Raw genomic sequence first — 15,703 nt, forward strand, 5'->3', positions numbered from 1 at the left:
TTTATTGCGATTGCATAGGGCATTGGTGAGGCCACCCCTGGAGTACTGTGTGCCGTTTTGGTGTCCTTATCTGTGGAAGGATGTTCTTGCTCTGGAGGGAGTGCAGCAAAGTTTTACCAGGCTGATTCCTGAGATGACCGGACTGTCATATGAGGAGAGATTAAGTCAGTTAGGATTATATTCATTGGAGTTTAGAAGAGTGAGAGGGGATCTCATAGAAACTTATAAAATTCTAACAGGATTAGACAGGGTAGATTCAGGAAGAATGTTCCTGATGGTGGGGGAGTCCAGAACTAGGGGTCATAGTTTGAGGATAAGGGGTAATAAACCTTTCAGGACTGAGGTGAGGAGAAATTTCTTCACCCAGAGAGTGGTGAATCTGTGGAATTTACTACCACAGAAAGTAGTTGAGGCCAAACCATTGTGTAATTTCAAGAAGGAATTAGATGTAGCTCTTGGAACTAAAGGGATCAAGGGATATGGGGGGGGGGGGGGAGGCAGGATCAGGGTATTGAAACCATGATCATAATGAATGGCTGAACAGGCTCAAAGGGCCAAAAGGCCTCCTCCAGCTTCTATTTTCTATGCTTCTATGTCTACTGGTTGCCTTAAAAACACACATTCCGTTCAAAAATTGTCCAGAGACACATTCAGATGAAGTAAGAATATTCCAGTACATTGAGGATTTTGATGGAAAACAGCCAAGAAAGGCAATGCACAGAAACGATTGTCTCTTATATACAAGAACTTCAAAATTTGAAGTTTGAATGAGACATGAATTGTGGTGCTGCAAAGGAGCACTGGATGATTCATTAACATAAATTCACTTGAAAGATATCTAATAAATAAATCTGTTTTGAGGTATATTGAATTAGTTGGTTATATGAAAATGAATCTGATAACATTTCAACTGTTCTCTGAATACAGTTCCGTGATTTTCTTAAAGGTAAAATGTGGAAACTTCTGAAACCATGTCGGTTAATGGGCACTTGAAATGGGAAGCATTTACCACTAGATGTATCCAAAATACCTGCTTCCTTAAAAAAGGTAATTCCTGTGTCGCTACTGCTTTGCTTAAAGCTAACATAACAAATGGTGACTGGTCACACTGTTGACAGTCATCCTGATATTCACCACATCCTGGTGACTGAATCTCCCATCGGAAACAGGAAACATGCACCTTCATCACCATTTTTGTCTCTGTCTGTTGGAGGGTAGCTAATATAATTCCACTATTTAGAAAGTGAGAAAACAGGGAATTATAGACCAGCAAACCTGATTGTTGGTAGTGGGGAAATTTCTAGAATCCATTATCAAGGATTTAACAGCAGAGAACTTGGAAAACAGTGGCAGGATGGGACAGAGTCAACACAGCTTTATGAAAGGAAACTTATGCATGACAAAATTTATTGGAATCCTTCGAGGATGTAACTAGTTGAGTTGAAGAAGGGGAGCCAGTGGATGTGATTTATTTGGACTTTTAGAAACTTTCGACAAAGTCCCACATAAGGGGCGGGTTTCTCCCAGCCCTGGGTTGGGCCGGAGAATCCCCGCGACGGGGCCACGCCGCCCCGACGCTGGCATGTGATTCTCCGCAGAGCGGAGTATCGGCGCCATTGGCGTGGCGCCGGTCGCGGGCCGCTCTACGCGGCCCCACTGCGATTCTCCGGCCCGGATGGGCCGAGCGGCCATGAAAAGAAAAACGAGTCCCGCCGCTGCCTTTCTAACCTGCTCTGAGCCGGCGGGACCTCAGCGTTGAAGGGTCAGGTGATGGTCTGTGGGGGGCGGAGGGGGGGGGGGGGCGCGACCCGGGGGGGGGGGCCTCCGATGTGGCCTGGCCGCGATCGGGGCCCACCCACCGATTGGCGGGCCGGCCTCTCTAGCTGGGGGCCTCCTTTCCTACGCGCTGGCCCCTGTCGTCCTGCGCCATGTTGCGTCGGGGCCGGCACGTTGAAGGAGGCCACTGCGCATGTGTGCATTGGCACCGGCGCCTCTGCGCATGCGCGGATCCTGCGGCGCACAGTTCGTGCCGGGATCGGCAGCTGGAGCGGCGGGAACCGCTCCAGCATCGTGCTGGCCCCTACGTTTACGACGGCGTGGCCACTCTACCGCGGGATTAGAGAATCCCGCCCAAGATCTTAGCGTGCAAAATTAAAGCGCATGGGATTAGGGGTAGTGTATTGAGATGGATAGAAAACTGGTTGGTGGACAGGAAACAAAAAGAAGGAATAAACGGGTCTTTTTCCAAACGGCAGGCAGTGACGAGTGGGGTAATTGTAGGGATCAGTGCTGGTATTTACAATGTATACTGAGATTTAGATGAGGGGACAAAATAGTAGTATCTCCAAATTTGCAGATGATACAAAGCTGGGTGGAAGAGTGAGCTGTGAAGAGCTGCAAAGATCCTTCATTGTGATTTGGACAAGTTGAGTGAGTGGGCAAATGAATGGCGGATGCAGAATAATTTAGATAGATGTGGGGTTATCCACTTTGGCATCAAAAACAGGAGGCAGATTATCTGAATGGTCGTAAATTGGGAGAGGGGAATGTGCAAAGGGACTTGGGTGTTCTCGTACACCAGTCGCAGATGCAACAGGTGGTAAAGGTGGCAAATCATATATTGGCCTTCATAACGAGGGGATTCGAGTACAGGAGCAGGGAAGTCTTGCTGCAACTATACAGGACCTTGGTGAGGCCACACCTGGAATATTGGGCGGGATTTACCAGCTGTTCACAGCAGCGGGGTATTCCGGTTCCACACCGGCCCTTGGGTTTCCTGGCGATGAAGCTGCAGTCAATGGGAAATCCCGTTGACAATGGTGGGATTGGTGGATCCTGCTGGCAGGCCGCCTCTGCTGCCCGTTGGTGGGTAAATCCCACACATTGTGCGCAGTTTTGGTTTCCTTATCTGAGGAAGGATGTTCTTGCTATACAGGGAGCGCAGAAAAGGTTTACAAGACTGATTCCTGAGATGGTGGGTCGGATGTATGAGGACAGATTGAGTCAGTTAGGATTGTTATCACTGGAGTTCTGAAGATGAGGGGGAATTTCATGGAAACCTACAACATGCTAACAGGACTTGACAGGGTGGATGCAAGAAGGATGCTCCCGATGGTGGGGATGTCCAGTACCAGGGGTCACAGTCTGAGGAAACAAGGTCGATGATTTAGGACCGAGATGAGGACACATTTCTGCACCCAGAGAGTGGTCAATCTGTGGAGTTCTCTACCACAGAAAGCAATTGAGGCCAAAACATCGTATGTTTTCAAGAAGAAGTTAGATATAGAACTTGGGGCGAAGGGATTCAAAGGATATGAGGGAAGGCGGGATGAGGCTATTGAGCTGGGTGATCAGCCATGATCATATTGAATGGCGGAGCAGGCTTGAAGGGCCGAATAGCCTCCTGCTCCTATTTTCTGTGTTTCAATGCTGACTGCTGTCAGTTCTGTTTCTACCCACCAACTAACAAGTCAGCAGGAGGTCATTTCCAGTGATAATTGAACAGATCCTCAGCTGTCAGATAAAGCTGTTTGGAACATTTGGAGACAAAATCCTGACAGGAGCTTGTGGGTTTTGCAGCCCAAGCTATCTGAAATGGTAGATAATAGTTCTGGTAATTCCTGTGCATGAATTGCCTTTTGCCTCACAGTCGTGCTTCTTTTTGATCCTGACACGAAAGCCACTGCTCCGTTCAGCTGCAACAGAGCCAGCCCTGCTAATTACCCATGGCTAAATTGGTGAACTGCTATTGGGTCACACGTTTATTGTTGGCAGCTTAACAACTCATCTTATATAGGGCAGCCACAACATTGATCGAGTCCCCTGTTCACATTACTCTACCACTGTTCATCAGGTTAATGCACACACTCTTAAAATACGCCTAATTATTTTCAGCTTTAGTGTTCCTCCAGGAATTATTTATACATTCACAGGAAAAATGTAGGGAAACAAAAGTATTTGTTGATGTTATGTGGGAATTGCTAGCAAGGCCAGCATTCCTTTCTCATACCTAATTGCCCCTGAGCAGGTGATGGTGAGCTACTTTCTTGAACTGCTGGAGTATATGTGGTGTAGGTAGTGCTGTTAGGAATTGAGTGCCGGGTTTTTAACGTAAGCAGTGAAGGAATGATGATATAGTTCCAGGGCAAAATGGTTTGCAACTTGGGAGGGGAAGGTACAGGTGATGGTGTTCCCATGCCTCTGCTACCCCTGTTCTTCCAGATGGTAGAGGTTGCAGGTTTGGAATGTGCGGTTAAGGAAGCCCTGATGAGTTGCTGTAGTGTATCTTGTACATGTCACCTTACGCCACTAAGAGGAAAGTTAGTACGTTCAATCCACCTTGCCTGCACATTTTTGGACTGTGGGAGGAAACCAGAGCATCTGGAGGAAGCTCACGCAGCCACATGGAGAATGTGCAAACTCCACGCCGACATTCACCCAAGGTTGGAATCGAATTTGAGTCCCTGGAGCTGTGAGGCAGCAGTGCTAACCACTGTGCCATCCCCTTCTCAAAGGACAATTAAAGATGGGCAATAAATGCTGGCCTAGCCAGTGACACCCATTTCCCATGAAAGAATAGAACCACCATCATCAATGAACCACCCCGCTTCTGACCTTATGATGGAGGGAAGGTAATTGATAAACCAGTTGAAATGGTTGGGTCCAGGATATCGCACTGATAGAACTCTTGTAGACGATGTCCTGGAGTTGCGATGGTTGGCTTCCCATAACCATCTTTTGTTGTGTACTAAGCAATAGATAGTTTCTCCCTTGATTCTTATTGACATACTGGGAATAATGTAAACTGCGGTATATTTCACTTGAAATGCGTCAGTCTAGTTCATCTGTTCCCAGACAGATCATTGCCTGTCTTTTTATCCCCACACATATTGGCAGAAACACAACTGCTTTATCACCAGGATACCAATATGACGGCATGCAGTCCAGTAGGGATCCCTGACCTACAGCATTGTTCAGCTCATATACTGTATGTTCTGGCTGTTGTAATGAATAATGTACAGAGCTTGACAGAGCAGCTCATTTGGCAAAGATGCGGCATTTAGATAATAAATTGCAGAAATTATATCCTTTCAAATTTATATTGGCAGAAAGAGATTTCAAATATACATTTCTGGGCAAAATAAAAGGCAAAAGTAGTGTGAAATATAGAAAGGAATGTATTTTCAGTAAAAAGCAGTTCTTATAATTTATCGTATTTATTTGATCAAGTGATGGTAAAAAGTAACAGACGTATAGCCAACTGAATAAGTTAGGAATATGTAGCAAGCATGGTGTTTGTTATTGCAGATCTGGAGTTCCACTGATAAGCTACCAATCATAATGCATGGAGATAACATGTTAAACAGCCATGGACCGCTAATGATGACTGAAATAAAGGAGGACTGTACATACTATTAATCACAGTTGCAGAAAGACCAGGTGGAAACACAGCTAAAATAAAGGATGTTCCAAAATTATAAATTGAAGAGAAAATTGATAAAGTTAGGGATCAAGGCGGTGACGGCGGGCTTGAGGCGGCCGCACAATGGAGGGCTCCCGTTCGGGAACGGCATTTTCGGGGCTTTAAGCCCGGTCCCAGGGTCTACGGAGGTGGCAGAAGCAGGGAGAAGGCACGGAGGAGGCACAGTGAAGACACAGGAGGGTTTCCCCGGTGAGGACGGAGGTGGCGAGCGCAGTGGCGGTGGTGCGAGAGCAAGGGGAGGCGCTGAAGGAAGTGAAGGAGACGTTATTGCAGCACGGTGATCAACTTGCCTCGATGGGGAAGGAGATGCGGAAGGTGATGGACACTAACAAGGATCTGCGAGGAGAAATGGAAGACCTGGAAAACAGATCCAGGCGACAGAATGAGGATTGTGGGGCTGCCCGAAGGAGTTGAAGGACCGAAGCCGACTGAGTATTTTGCCGCGATACTGGCAAAACTATTGGGGGAGGGGAGGATCCCTCCCGATATGAACTGGATCGGGCTCATCGGTCGTGGAGGCCTGTACCAAAGGCGAGTGAGCCGCCAAGGGCAGTGTCTCTGTGCTTCCGTAGGTACAGTGTGAAGGAGAAGGTCCTGAGCTGGGCCAAGCAGAAGCGGGTGGTGCAGTGGGCTGGAGCTGGTATACGTGTATACCAGGACTTTACGGTGGAGCTGGCAAGGAAGCGGGCTGCCTTCAACCGGGTGAAGAGGGCACTGTACATTAGCAAGGTGCGGTGCGGCATTGTATATCCAGACAAGCTGAGGGTGACTTACAAGCTCAGGGACTTTTATTTTGGAACGGCGGAAGCAGCGGAGGAGTTTGCGAAAGCAGAAGGACTGTGGCAGAACTGGCAAATTGAGGAATGGCCATGTGCCGATGTAACCTCATGACTGTATTTTCCTCTTTTTTGTATCACTGCGCGCGGGTGTAGAGGCTAAAGGAGCCAATGTGGTATATATTTGGACAAGGGAAGGGACGGGACTTTCACTCGAAATGAGGGTTCTTTGGGGTGTAGGTGGATATGCGGGGTTTGCGTGCTAAAAGGGGATCTTTGGGCTTTCCTAGGGCTGGGCAAGTGGGAAAGGGACCCGGGCGGGGGCCTCCACGCTGGCCGGTTTAAGCCGGGCAGTGAACGGGAGTGAGGTGGAGACCTGGGGTTTGGGGGGGGGGGGGGGGGGGGAGAGCTGTGTAAGATTAAGCGTGACTACGGGTAATCCCTGATTCCTTTTTGTCATTTGTTTATGTAAACATGCGGGTTGAGGTTTGGGGGTTGGTGGGTAGATGGGATCGTTGTTAATATGGGAACTGATATATCTTGCTGATTATTGTTTATTGTTGATGGATGTAAATGTGGGAGAAAATGTGAAAAAGGAGGAGAATTTAAAAAAAAGTTAGGGATCAAGGAAAAACACACATTTTACATAATTTTTTTTAAATTCTAAAAACTCTAAAATAAAAATAGCTCACCGATAACAAAGACTGGCATGAAGGCCCCACATGGTACAGGGATAGTTGTGGCTAGTGCAGACATCCAGAACTGAAAGAAAGAAATGGTTTCATTATAATTAAAAAATGAGAGAAAAGTGCTTACAGCATAACAAGACAAGTAAAATTACATGAACCAGTCAATGAACCTAATCCCACTGTAGTCAAAAGATGCAATAGAATTATAATTCAGACACATTTATCAGATTAATCAACAGGAATCTTTTGTTCCATCTGCAGGTAGGTAAAGCAAAGCATGAGCATGGAAATAAAATATCTGTTATGTGAGCACGTGCCTTAGGTGAATAGCTACACAAATTAATGAACAGGTTACATTACACACTACTGTTCATAATTGAAATTTTCCATAGTATCCACTCGTATATAGTAAACAGGCAGTATTTTGGGGGGAAAAAGTAAGACTCAAATGCAATATAGCATGAAAATCTGCTGTGAAATGTTATTGATAACATTTCTATCAACCAACAAGCCCATACAGATGACCTTGAATTATTGAGTTTGGCAATGTTGTAGAATTATATTTGGCCTCAATAATTTAACAAACCAAGCTGTGACTATACAAATTAACTTATCAATCACACAAAATTACAGAGCCTAGAGGTAGGAGTGGAGTTGATGACATTACTTGGGCAGCACGGTAGCACAAGTGGTTAGCACTGTGGCTTCACAGTGGCAGGGTCCCAGGTTCGATTCCCCACTGGGTCATTGTCTGTGTGGAGTCTGCACGTTCTCCCCCTGTCTGCGTGGGTTTCCTCCGGGTGCTCCGGTTTCCTCCCACAGTCCAAAGGCGTGCAGGTTAGTTGGATTGGTCATGATAAATTGACCTTAGTGACCAAAAAGGATAGGAGGGGTTATTGGGTTACAGGGATAGGGTGGAAGTGAGGGCTTAAGTGGGTCGGTGCAGACTCGGTGGGCCGAATAGCCTCCTTCTGCACTGTATGTTCTATGTTCTAAGTACTTGTGCTTCATTAAATTTTCAATAATCTTGGGCCAATTCCATGATTCACTGTCACTCTCAAGCCCATCTCCACAGCAACATTAATGACATTGACCTTGTAACCAGGTAGAAATGCTAATTAGCTATCCTCAAGACTCCCAACTCCATTCTAGCTTGGAATTAAACAGATAGTTTGAAGTATAACCATTTATAAAACCTGACATTCCTAACAGCTCCCTATAAGATTTAGAGACTAAGGATGGGATTTTCCATGCAAACCGCCACGTGTTTTGCTAGTGTTACACGGGAGGGTTTAAACTTGTATGGCAGGGGGTGGGTACTAGAGCAATAGGTCAGAAGGTGAAAACATTGAGGGAGAACTAGGAAATAGGGCTAGTATGGCTTGGAGGAAGAGCAGACAGGGAGATGTTGCTGAAAAAGCAGGACTGGTGGCCTGAAGTGCACATGTGTCATGTGAGAGTACCTTTAAGACATGGATGTTTAAGCAATGTACCTTTAAGAAAACAGTGATGTCAGAGAGTGGGTGGGGCTGGGCTTTAGGTCAGCCATTTTGCAGGTTTTTAGTTTCAGTTTTGAAAAGAGCTGGGTGTATGTCTGTGTTTTGCAGTGAGCTGGATCTCTCCCATGAAAGACTATTTCTGGATCACTTGGGTGATTTAAACTTACAATAGTGAAGCCTTTAACCTGATGTGATTTTGTTTAAAGGTGTTAAGTCTCTTGGAAGTTTGAAGGAACATTTTAAGGAATTATTTACTGTTGCAATATTTTCTGAGTTATCTTTGAAGTAAGGGGTGTTAAGAGATCCAATGTTTATTTAAGATGTCAAGTTGAGTTCATGGAATAAACAGTGTTTTGTGTTTAAAAACCCACGTGTCCATAATTGTAATCCCACACCTAGGGAAAAGTAGTGTGCTCGGAAAAGCAACAAATCCATTAAAGGGAGAGGTAGGTTGAACTCCATGATACATTTTGGGGTTCTGAAAACGCCTCGCCCATAACACATGTTTTAATGCAAGAAGTATAACAGTTAAGGCAGATGAACTTAGAGCTTGGATTAGTACTTGGAACTATGATGTTGTAGCCATTACAGAGACCTGGTTGAGGGAAGGACAGGATTGGCAGCTAAACGTTCCAGGACTTAGATGTTTCAGGCGGGATAGAGGGGGATGTAAAAGGAGTGGAGGAGTTGCGCTACTGGTTAGGGTGAATATCATAGCTGTACTGCGGGAGGGCACCTCAGAGGACAGCAAGACTATATGGGTAGAGATCAGGAATAAGAAGGGTGCAGTCACAATATTGGGGGTTTACTACAGGCCTCCAAACAGCTAGCGGGAGATAGAGGAACAGATAGACAGACAGATTTTGGTAAGGAGTAAAAGCAACAGGGTTGATGTGATGGGAGACTTTAACTTCTCCAATAATGACTGGGACTCACTTATTGCTAGGGACTTGGATGGGGCCAAGTTTGTAAGGAGCATCCAGGAGGGCTTCTTAAAACAATATGTAGATAGTCCAACTAGGGAAGGGGCTGTACTGGACCTGGTATTGGGGAATGAGCTTGGCCAGGTGGTAGAAGTTTCAGTAGGGGAGCATTTCGGGAACAGTGACCACAATTCAGTAAGTTTTAAAGTGCTGGTGGAAAGGATAAGAGGGATAAGCCTAGGGTAAATGTGCGAAATTGGGGGAAGGCTAATTATAACAATATTAGGCGGGAATTGAAGAACCTAGGTTGGGGGCGGATGTTTGAGGGTAAATCAACATCTGATATGTGCGAGGTTTTCAAATGTCAGCTGAAAGGAATTCGGGACCGGCATGTTCCTGTGAGGAAGAAGGATAAATATGGCAAATTTCGGGAACCTTGGCTAACGAGAGATATTGAAGGCCTCGTCAAAAAGAAAAAGGAGGCATTTGTCAGGGCTAGAAGGCTGGGAACAGACGATACCTGTGTGGAATATAAGGAAAGTAGGAAGGAACTTAAGCAAGGAGTCAGGAGGGCTAAAAGGGGTCATGAAAAGTCATTGGCAAATAGGGTTAAGGAAAATCCCAAGGCTTTTTACACGTACATAAAAAGCAAAAGGGTAGCCAGGGAAAGGGTTGGCCCACTGAAGGATAGGCAAGGGAATCTATGTGTGGAGCCAGAGGAAATGGGTAAGGAACTAAATGAATACTTTGCATCAGTATTCACCAAAGAGAAGGAATTGGTGGATGTTGAGTCTGGAGAAGGGTGTGTAGATAGCCTGGGTCACATTGAGATCCAAAAAGACGAGGTGTTGGGCGTCTTGAAAAATATTAAGGTGGATAAGTCCCCAGGGCCTGATGGGATCTACCCCAGAATACTGAAGGAGGCAAGAGAGGAAATTGCTGAGGCCTTGACAGAAATCTTTGGATCCTCACTGTCTTCAGGTGATGTCCTGGAGGACTGGAGAATAGCCAATGTTGGTCCTTTGTTTAAGAAGGGCAGCAAGGATAATCCAGGGAACTACAGGCCGGTGAGCCTTACATCAGTGGTAGGGAAATTAGTGGAGAGATTTCCTCGAAACAGGATCTACTCCCATTTGGAAACAAGTGGACATATTAGTGAGAGGCAGCACAGTTTTGTGAAGGGGAGGTTGTGTCTCACAAACTTGATAGAATTTTTCGAGGAGGTCACAAAGATGATTAATGCAGGTAGGGAAGTGGATGTTGTCTATATAGACTTCAGTAAGGCCTTTGACAAGGTCCCTCATGGCAGATTGGTACAAAAGATGAAGTCACATGCGATCAGGGGTGAGCTGGCAAGACGGATACAGAACTGGCTAGGTCATAGAAGGCAGAGAGTAGCAATGGAAGGGTGCTTTTCTGATTGGAGGGCTGTGACTAGTGATGTTCTGCAGGGTTCAGTGCTGGGACCTTTGCTGTTCATAGTACATATAAATGATTTGGAGGAAAATGTAACTGGTCTGATTAGTAAGTTTGCAGACGACACAAAGGTTGGTGGAATTGTGATAGCGATGAGGACTGTCAGAGGACACAGCAGGATTCAAATCTTTTGGATACTTGGGCGGAGAGATATAGATGGAGTTTAATCCGGACAAATGTGAGGTAATGCATTTTGGAAGGTCTAATACAGGTAGGGAATATACAGTGAATGGTAGAACCCTCAAGTGTATTGACAGTCAGAGCGATTTCGGTGTACAGGTTCACAGGTCACTGAAAGGGGCAACACAGGTGGAGAAGGTAGTCAAGAAGGCATACGGCATGCTTGCCTTCATTGGCCGAGGCATTGAGTATGAAAATTGGCAAGGGTGTGGAGGCTTTAGAAATGAAAATGAAGAGATTTCCCAGGATGTTGCCTGGTACGGAGGGCATTAGCTATGAGGAGCGGTTGAATAAACTTGGTTTGTTCTCACTGGAACGAAGGAGGTTGAGGGGCGACCTAATAGAGGTGTACAAAATTATGAGGGACATAGACAGAGTGGATAGTCAGAGACTTTTTCCCAGGGTAGAGGGGTCAATTACTACGGGGCATAGGTTTAAGGTGCGAAGGGCAAGATTTAGAGGAAATGTACGAGGCAAGTTTTTTTACACAGAGGGTAGTGAGTGCCTGGAAATCACTGCCGGTGGTGGTGGTGGAAGCAGGGATGATAGTGACGTTTAAGGGGCATCTTGACAAATACATGAATAGGATGGGAAGAGAGGGTCACGGACCCCGGAAGTGTAGAAGATTTTAGTTTCGACGGGCAGCATGGTCGGCGCAGGCTTGGAGGGCCGAAGGGCCTGTTCCTGTGCTGTTCTTTTATTTGTTCTTTGTTCTTTTGCGTTTCGTGGCAGTGGAGGCAGCGCGCCATTGGCTGGCGGCGGGAGCTTCTGTTGTCAACAGGGTTTCCTGTTGAATGCACCCCTTGCTGCCCGGAAACCAGTGGTGTGGGTGCACCATCGGGACTGGAAGACACGCCTGTGTGAACAGCCGGAAAAGTCTGGCTTAACAGTCTATCCACGGTCAACAGTTGGTCTTGCCATTGTCAAGAACTGTGAATATCTTGCACCATTTTGCCAGTAAATCAACTCAGCAGCTCCCCTTAAAGTTTAACGAATAAGCCACAACTGAGTTGAGGCACAATCCAGAGGTCACATAACCACCTTCATTTCATCTTTTACCTTAGAGACAGTCCCTGGATCCTTTGCTCTTCTAATCCATTTAGACTTTTACCATCCAAGCAACTTGTTCACAGACTTCCGCCACCTTCCCTTGCACAGCATTCCTCAGGCCAGCGAGGTTCACAGCTCCGCCCATTCCCCGCTCTCTCAAACCACCTCCTCAGATCCCCATCTAAAATACCCAAAACTGACACTCACCCTCAACTTATTGCCATCTCACGCCCATCCCTCATAGTAACCCTTCACAAATGCATTCTTCCATCCCTCAGCACAACCATTTCACCCACTCATAACTCCCTGCTTTCTCTTCTTGCAGGAGAATGAGTGGAAAACACCAGGGAGAAACAGAAGACTGTGGGGTGGCCCTCCAATCATTTGTACCCAGACCATTGTGAAGAAGGTGCACATTGGGCAGAATGGTGGTTAGCACAATTGCTTCATAGCTCCAGGGTCCCAGGTTCGATTCCTGGCTTGGGTCATCGCCTGTGCGGTTCTGCACATTCTCCCCGTGTGTGCGTGGGTTTCCTCCGGGTGCTCCGGTTTCCTCCCACAGTCCAAAGATGTGCAGGTTAGGTGGATTGGCCATGAAAAATTGCCCTTAGTGTCCAAAATTGCCCTTAGTGTTGGGTGGGGTTACTGGGTTATGGGGATAGGGTGGAGGTGTGGCTTGGGTAGGGTGCTCTTTCCAAGAGCCGGTGCAGACTCGATGGGCTGAATGGCCTCCTTCTGTACTGTAAATTCTATGATTCTATGAAGGTCAGCAAAGTGGCAGAACAAGGCCATTGGGACGCAGGTCACCAACAAATTCCTGGAAGTAGTTGGACGCAAAGAAATTCAAGGCTGTAGTGACATTGATGGCCACTGACAGCGCAAGTCCACTTGAATGGAGGTCTTGTTGCAGGAGGCAATAGATGTCACCAATAACCTGATGAAGGGGTCTGAGGCCGTGTTTCTCAACAATGTCTAGATAGTTGATTCACTGTACACAGAGTTGGGGAATCGCTGGAGCTCTGTATTCCTTGCCTCCGTACTGTAGAGTAGCAGGTGATTGAGGTGAAGGCAGCTGCTGTTCCCTCATTGCTTGTGGTGTTGTTGTTGTCCCTCATCAATGGTCCCAGGTAGGGCTGCATACGATGTGCCCATGCTGTAGTGAAGGCTCAGTGAGGGAGTGCAAATCTAAGTTAAAAAAGCCAAGGTTAAAGCAGACATATCTGAGGCTTTGAGGTAAAGGTAAAGTCGCCATAGTCCCAGATGACCATAGGCTGTTTTCCCCTTTTGAGGGGGGACAGTTGACTGGTGGTGATTTAACCTGAGGATCACCACACCTCAGTTATAGGGCAAGGATGAGAAGACGGGCCTCAGCTGATACGGCAATTGAATCCATGCTGCTGGCCTTGCTCTGCAACACGAGCCAGCTGTTAACCAAGTGAGCTAAACCAGCTCCCTCAGGCCTTGAATCGTCTTGAAAGCACACTTTCAGAAAGCAGCTGTAAGATCTCCACATTTAAAGGTTTTTCCAGAATGCGAATTTCACATCCCTCTTAAACCCCAGCAAGTTTCAGCCATCTCGAGAAAGCCATTACACAGGGTTAAATCTTGTGACAATTGCCTTTCTGTATACTTAACTCACAGACCCACCTGCCCTACAGGGGTTTCCTGCCACCTTCCATGGTGCACCGGTTAAGTGTGCAATTCAACAGGTCGATGTTGGCCTCCCAACATGCTGAGATGTTTTGCTCATTTAACCCTGACAAGAATCTGCCCCTGCCCCCTCCTGGAAGGTTAAAACACCGACCCGTGTATCAGCATTCATTGAATGCTGAGGAACAATATGCAAGTTCTAATGTTGATTTCACCGATAGGTGTTTAAATTCAGCCTTTTTAATAAGCCAGAAACAAACCGATAGTTTTGGCCTGTTCATTTCCTTGCACTGTATTAATGTAATTGAACTGGCAAGTCCAAAAGTAATCCCAGTTCCTGATTAGTCCGAATTATCTTGCTTGTTATTTTCCCCAGGTGAACCTTTTGAAAATAGAAATATATAATACATTTAAACTGGTGTCAGATGCAGATTCAGTCTATTTTGATGACTTTCACATGCAGCATAATGTGAAAAGAGCATACCTGCTTGCTGTAATTAATGTGAAACGCAAGGGAGTGAGACAGAAAAAAACATTTGCAAGAGAATTATATGTAAACAGAAATAAAGATGGGGAGGGAGGGAAACGTTGAATCTTTAAATATGGCAATGTCCCCAGCTGATATTACATTACAGATAATGGTCAGAGACTGGTATGTGTACAGAGTGCTCCACACAGCTGGTAGATTTGAATCATTTTTTCAATTGAACCTGATTACAAATTGTACTGAGCTTGTGATGTAAGAGTCTGCATGTTACGTTATACAAGTCCTACACAAAGATTAAGAGTTCCCAAAAGATCTGATGAACCACCTGAGCACTTTGACAATGTGACTCTGCAGCAACCAGATGCTACACAACAACTGATACACATCTCAAGCCGTTTGAGACCAAGCGATGCTCTCAGAACACTTGTCTTCAGTGCACTTGGGAGTCACATCAGCTGCCCATTCCTGGCTCATTACATCAATGCAGAAATGGTAATACAACAGTTCACAGGTATATTGCAGTGTCATCTACATGTGTAGCTGACATGCATTCTGATCTCTTTTAATTAATCGAGTCAAAATAAACAAGATGATGCGGTGTGTTACAGTTTACTCAGGAAGTCAGAGTTGCTGAGGCAATACGCATGTTTACATGTACGTTGTAGTCTGGAGCTATGAATAGTGATGGTAGAGGCTCTAAATCACTTTCTATCGCATGGCTGACCAGGAATTACTCCCACCCTCAGTGCCTGTCATCCCAGTGTGTTGGATTTGCAGGTTGACAATCAATACTTGGATGCTGAACTAACGTTTACCTCATGGGAGAGATCAGAAGAAGGGCATACAGTTTAAAAATAAGGGGTCTCTCATTTAGGATGGAGATGAGAAGATTTATCTTCCCTTAGAGAATCATGAGCGTTTGGACTCTCATCCCTGGAGAGTGTTGGGGGTCATTGATTATTTTTAAAGTCGACGTAGATGTTTGTGACAAACAAGGGAGTGAAAGGTTATTTGGAGGGAGGCGGAGCGTGGATCAAACAGATCGGCCATGATCTTATTGAATGACGGGGCAGGATCAAGGGGCCAAATGCCATCCACCTGCTTCTAATTGGTATGTTTGTAGTCTGATTAGTCAAGGTGTGAATGCACATCAAATCCTGGAGTGGGACATGACCCGGAGATTCTGATGTAGAGACAAAGATGCTACCCATTGCACCACCAGACCCGCTCGAAAAGGATGATATAATTTAATAAAGCCATATGAAAAATATTGGCAATATTTTTAATGTAATATTTTTACATTCATTAGTCATGAATGGGAACAACCGTGTAATTTCACATTGTTAACCTGTTGTAATAGGGTGGAGGTTAGCCGTCTTGAAATAGGTGATAAGGCTAGCAAAGATGGGTCATCGGTGTGATGAGTTTATCATAAGTCGAAGTAAACAATTTCTAACATCCCCCAGAGCATTCCAAACTGAGTTATGACCC

At 45.8% G+C, this 15,703-nt stretch overlaps 1 protein-coding gene across 3 annotated transcripts in view; it reads right to left on the reverse strand.

The window, feature by feature from the left end:
* Positions 1 to 15,703, reverse strand: part of clcn2c (chloride channel 2c) — an 870,815-nt gene that overhangs the window by 185,976 nt on the left and 669,136 nt on the right. For all 3 annotated transcript variants that reach the window (XM_072474258.1, XM_072474257.1, XM_072474259.1), the window contains one exon: positions 6,951 to 7,020. In XM_072474258.1, coding sequence (XP_072330359.1) covers positions 6,951 to 7,020 — 70 coding nt within the window. The remainder of the gene's footprint in view (positions 1 to 6,950; positions 7,021 to 15,703) is intronic.

This window comes from Scyliorhinus torazame, chromosome 14 (genome assembly GCF_047496885.1).
Source record: "Scyliorhinus torazame isolate Kashiwa2021f chromosome 14, sScyTor2.1, whole genome shotgun sequence".
Lineage (NCBI taxonomy): Eukaryota > Metazoa > Chordata > Chondrichthyes > Carcharhiniformes > Scyliorhinidae > Scyliorhinus > Scyliorhinus torazame.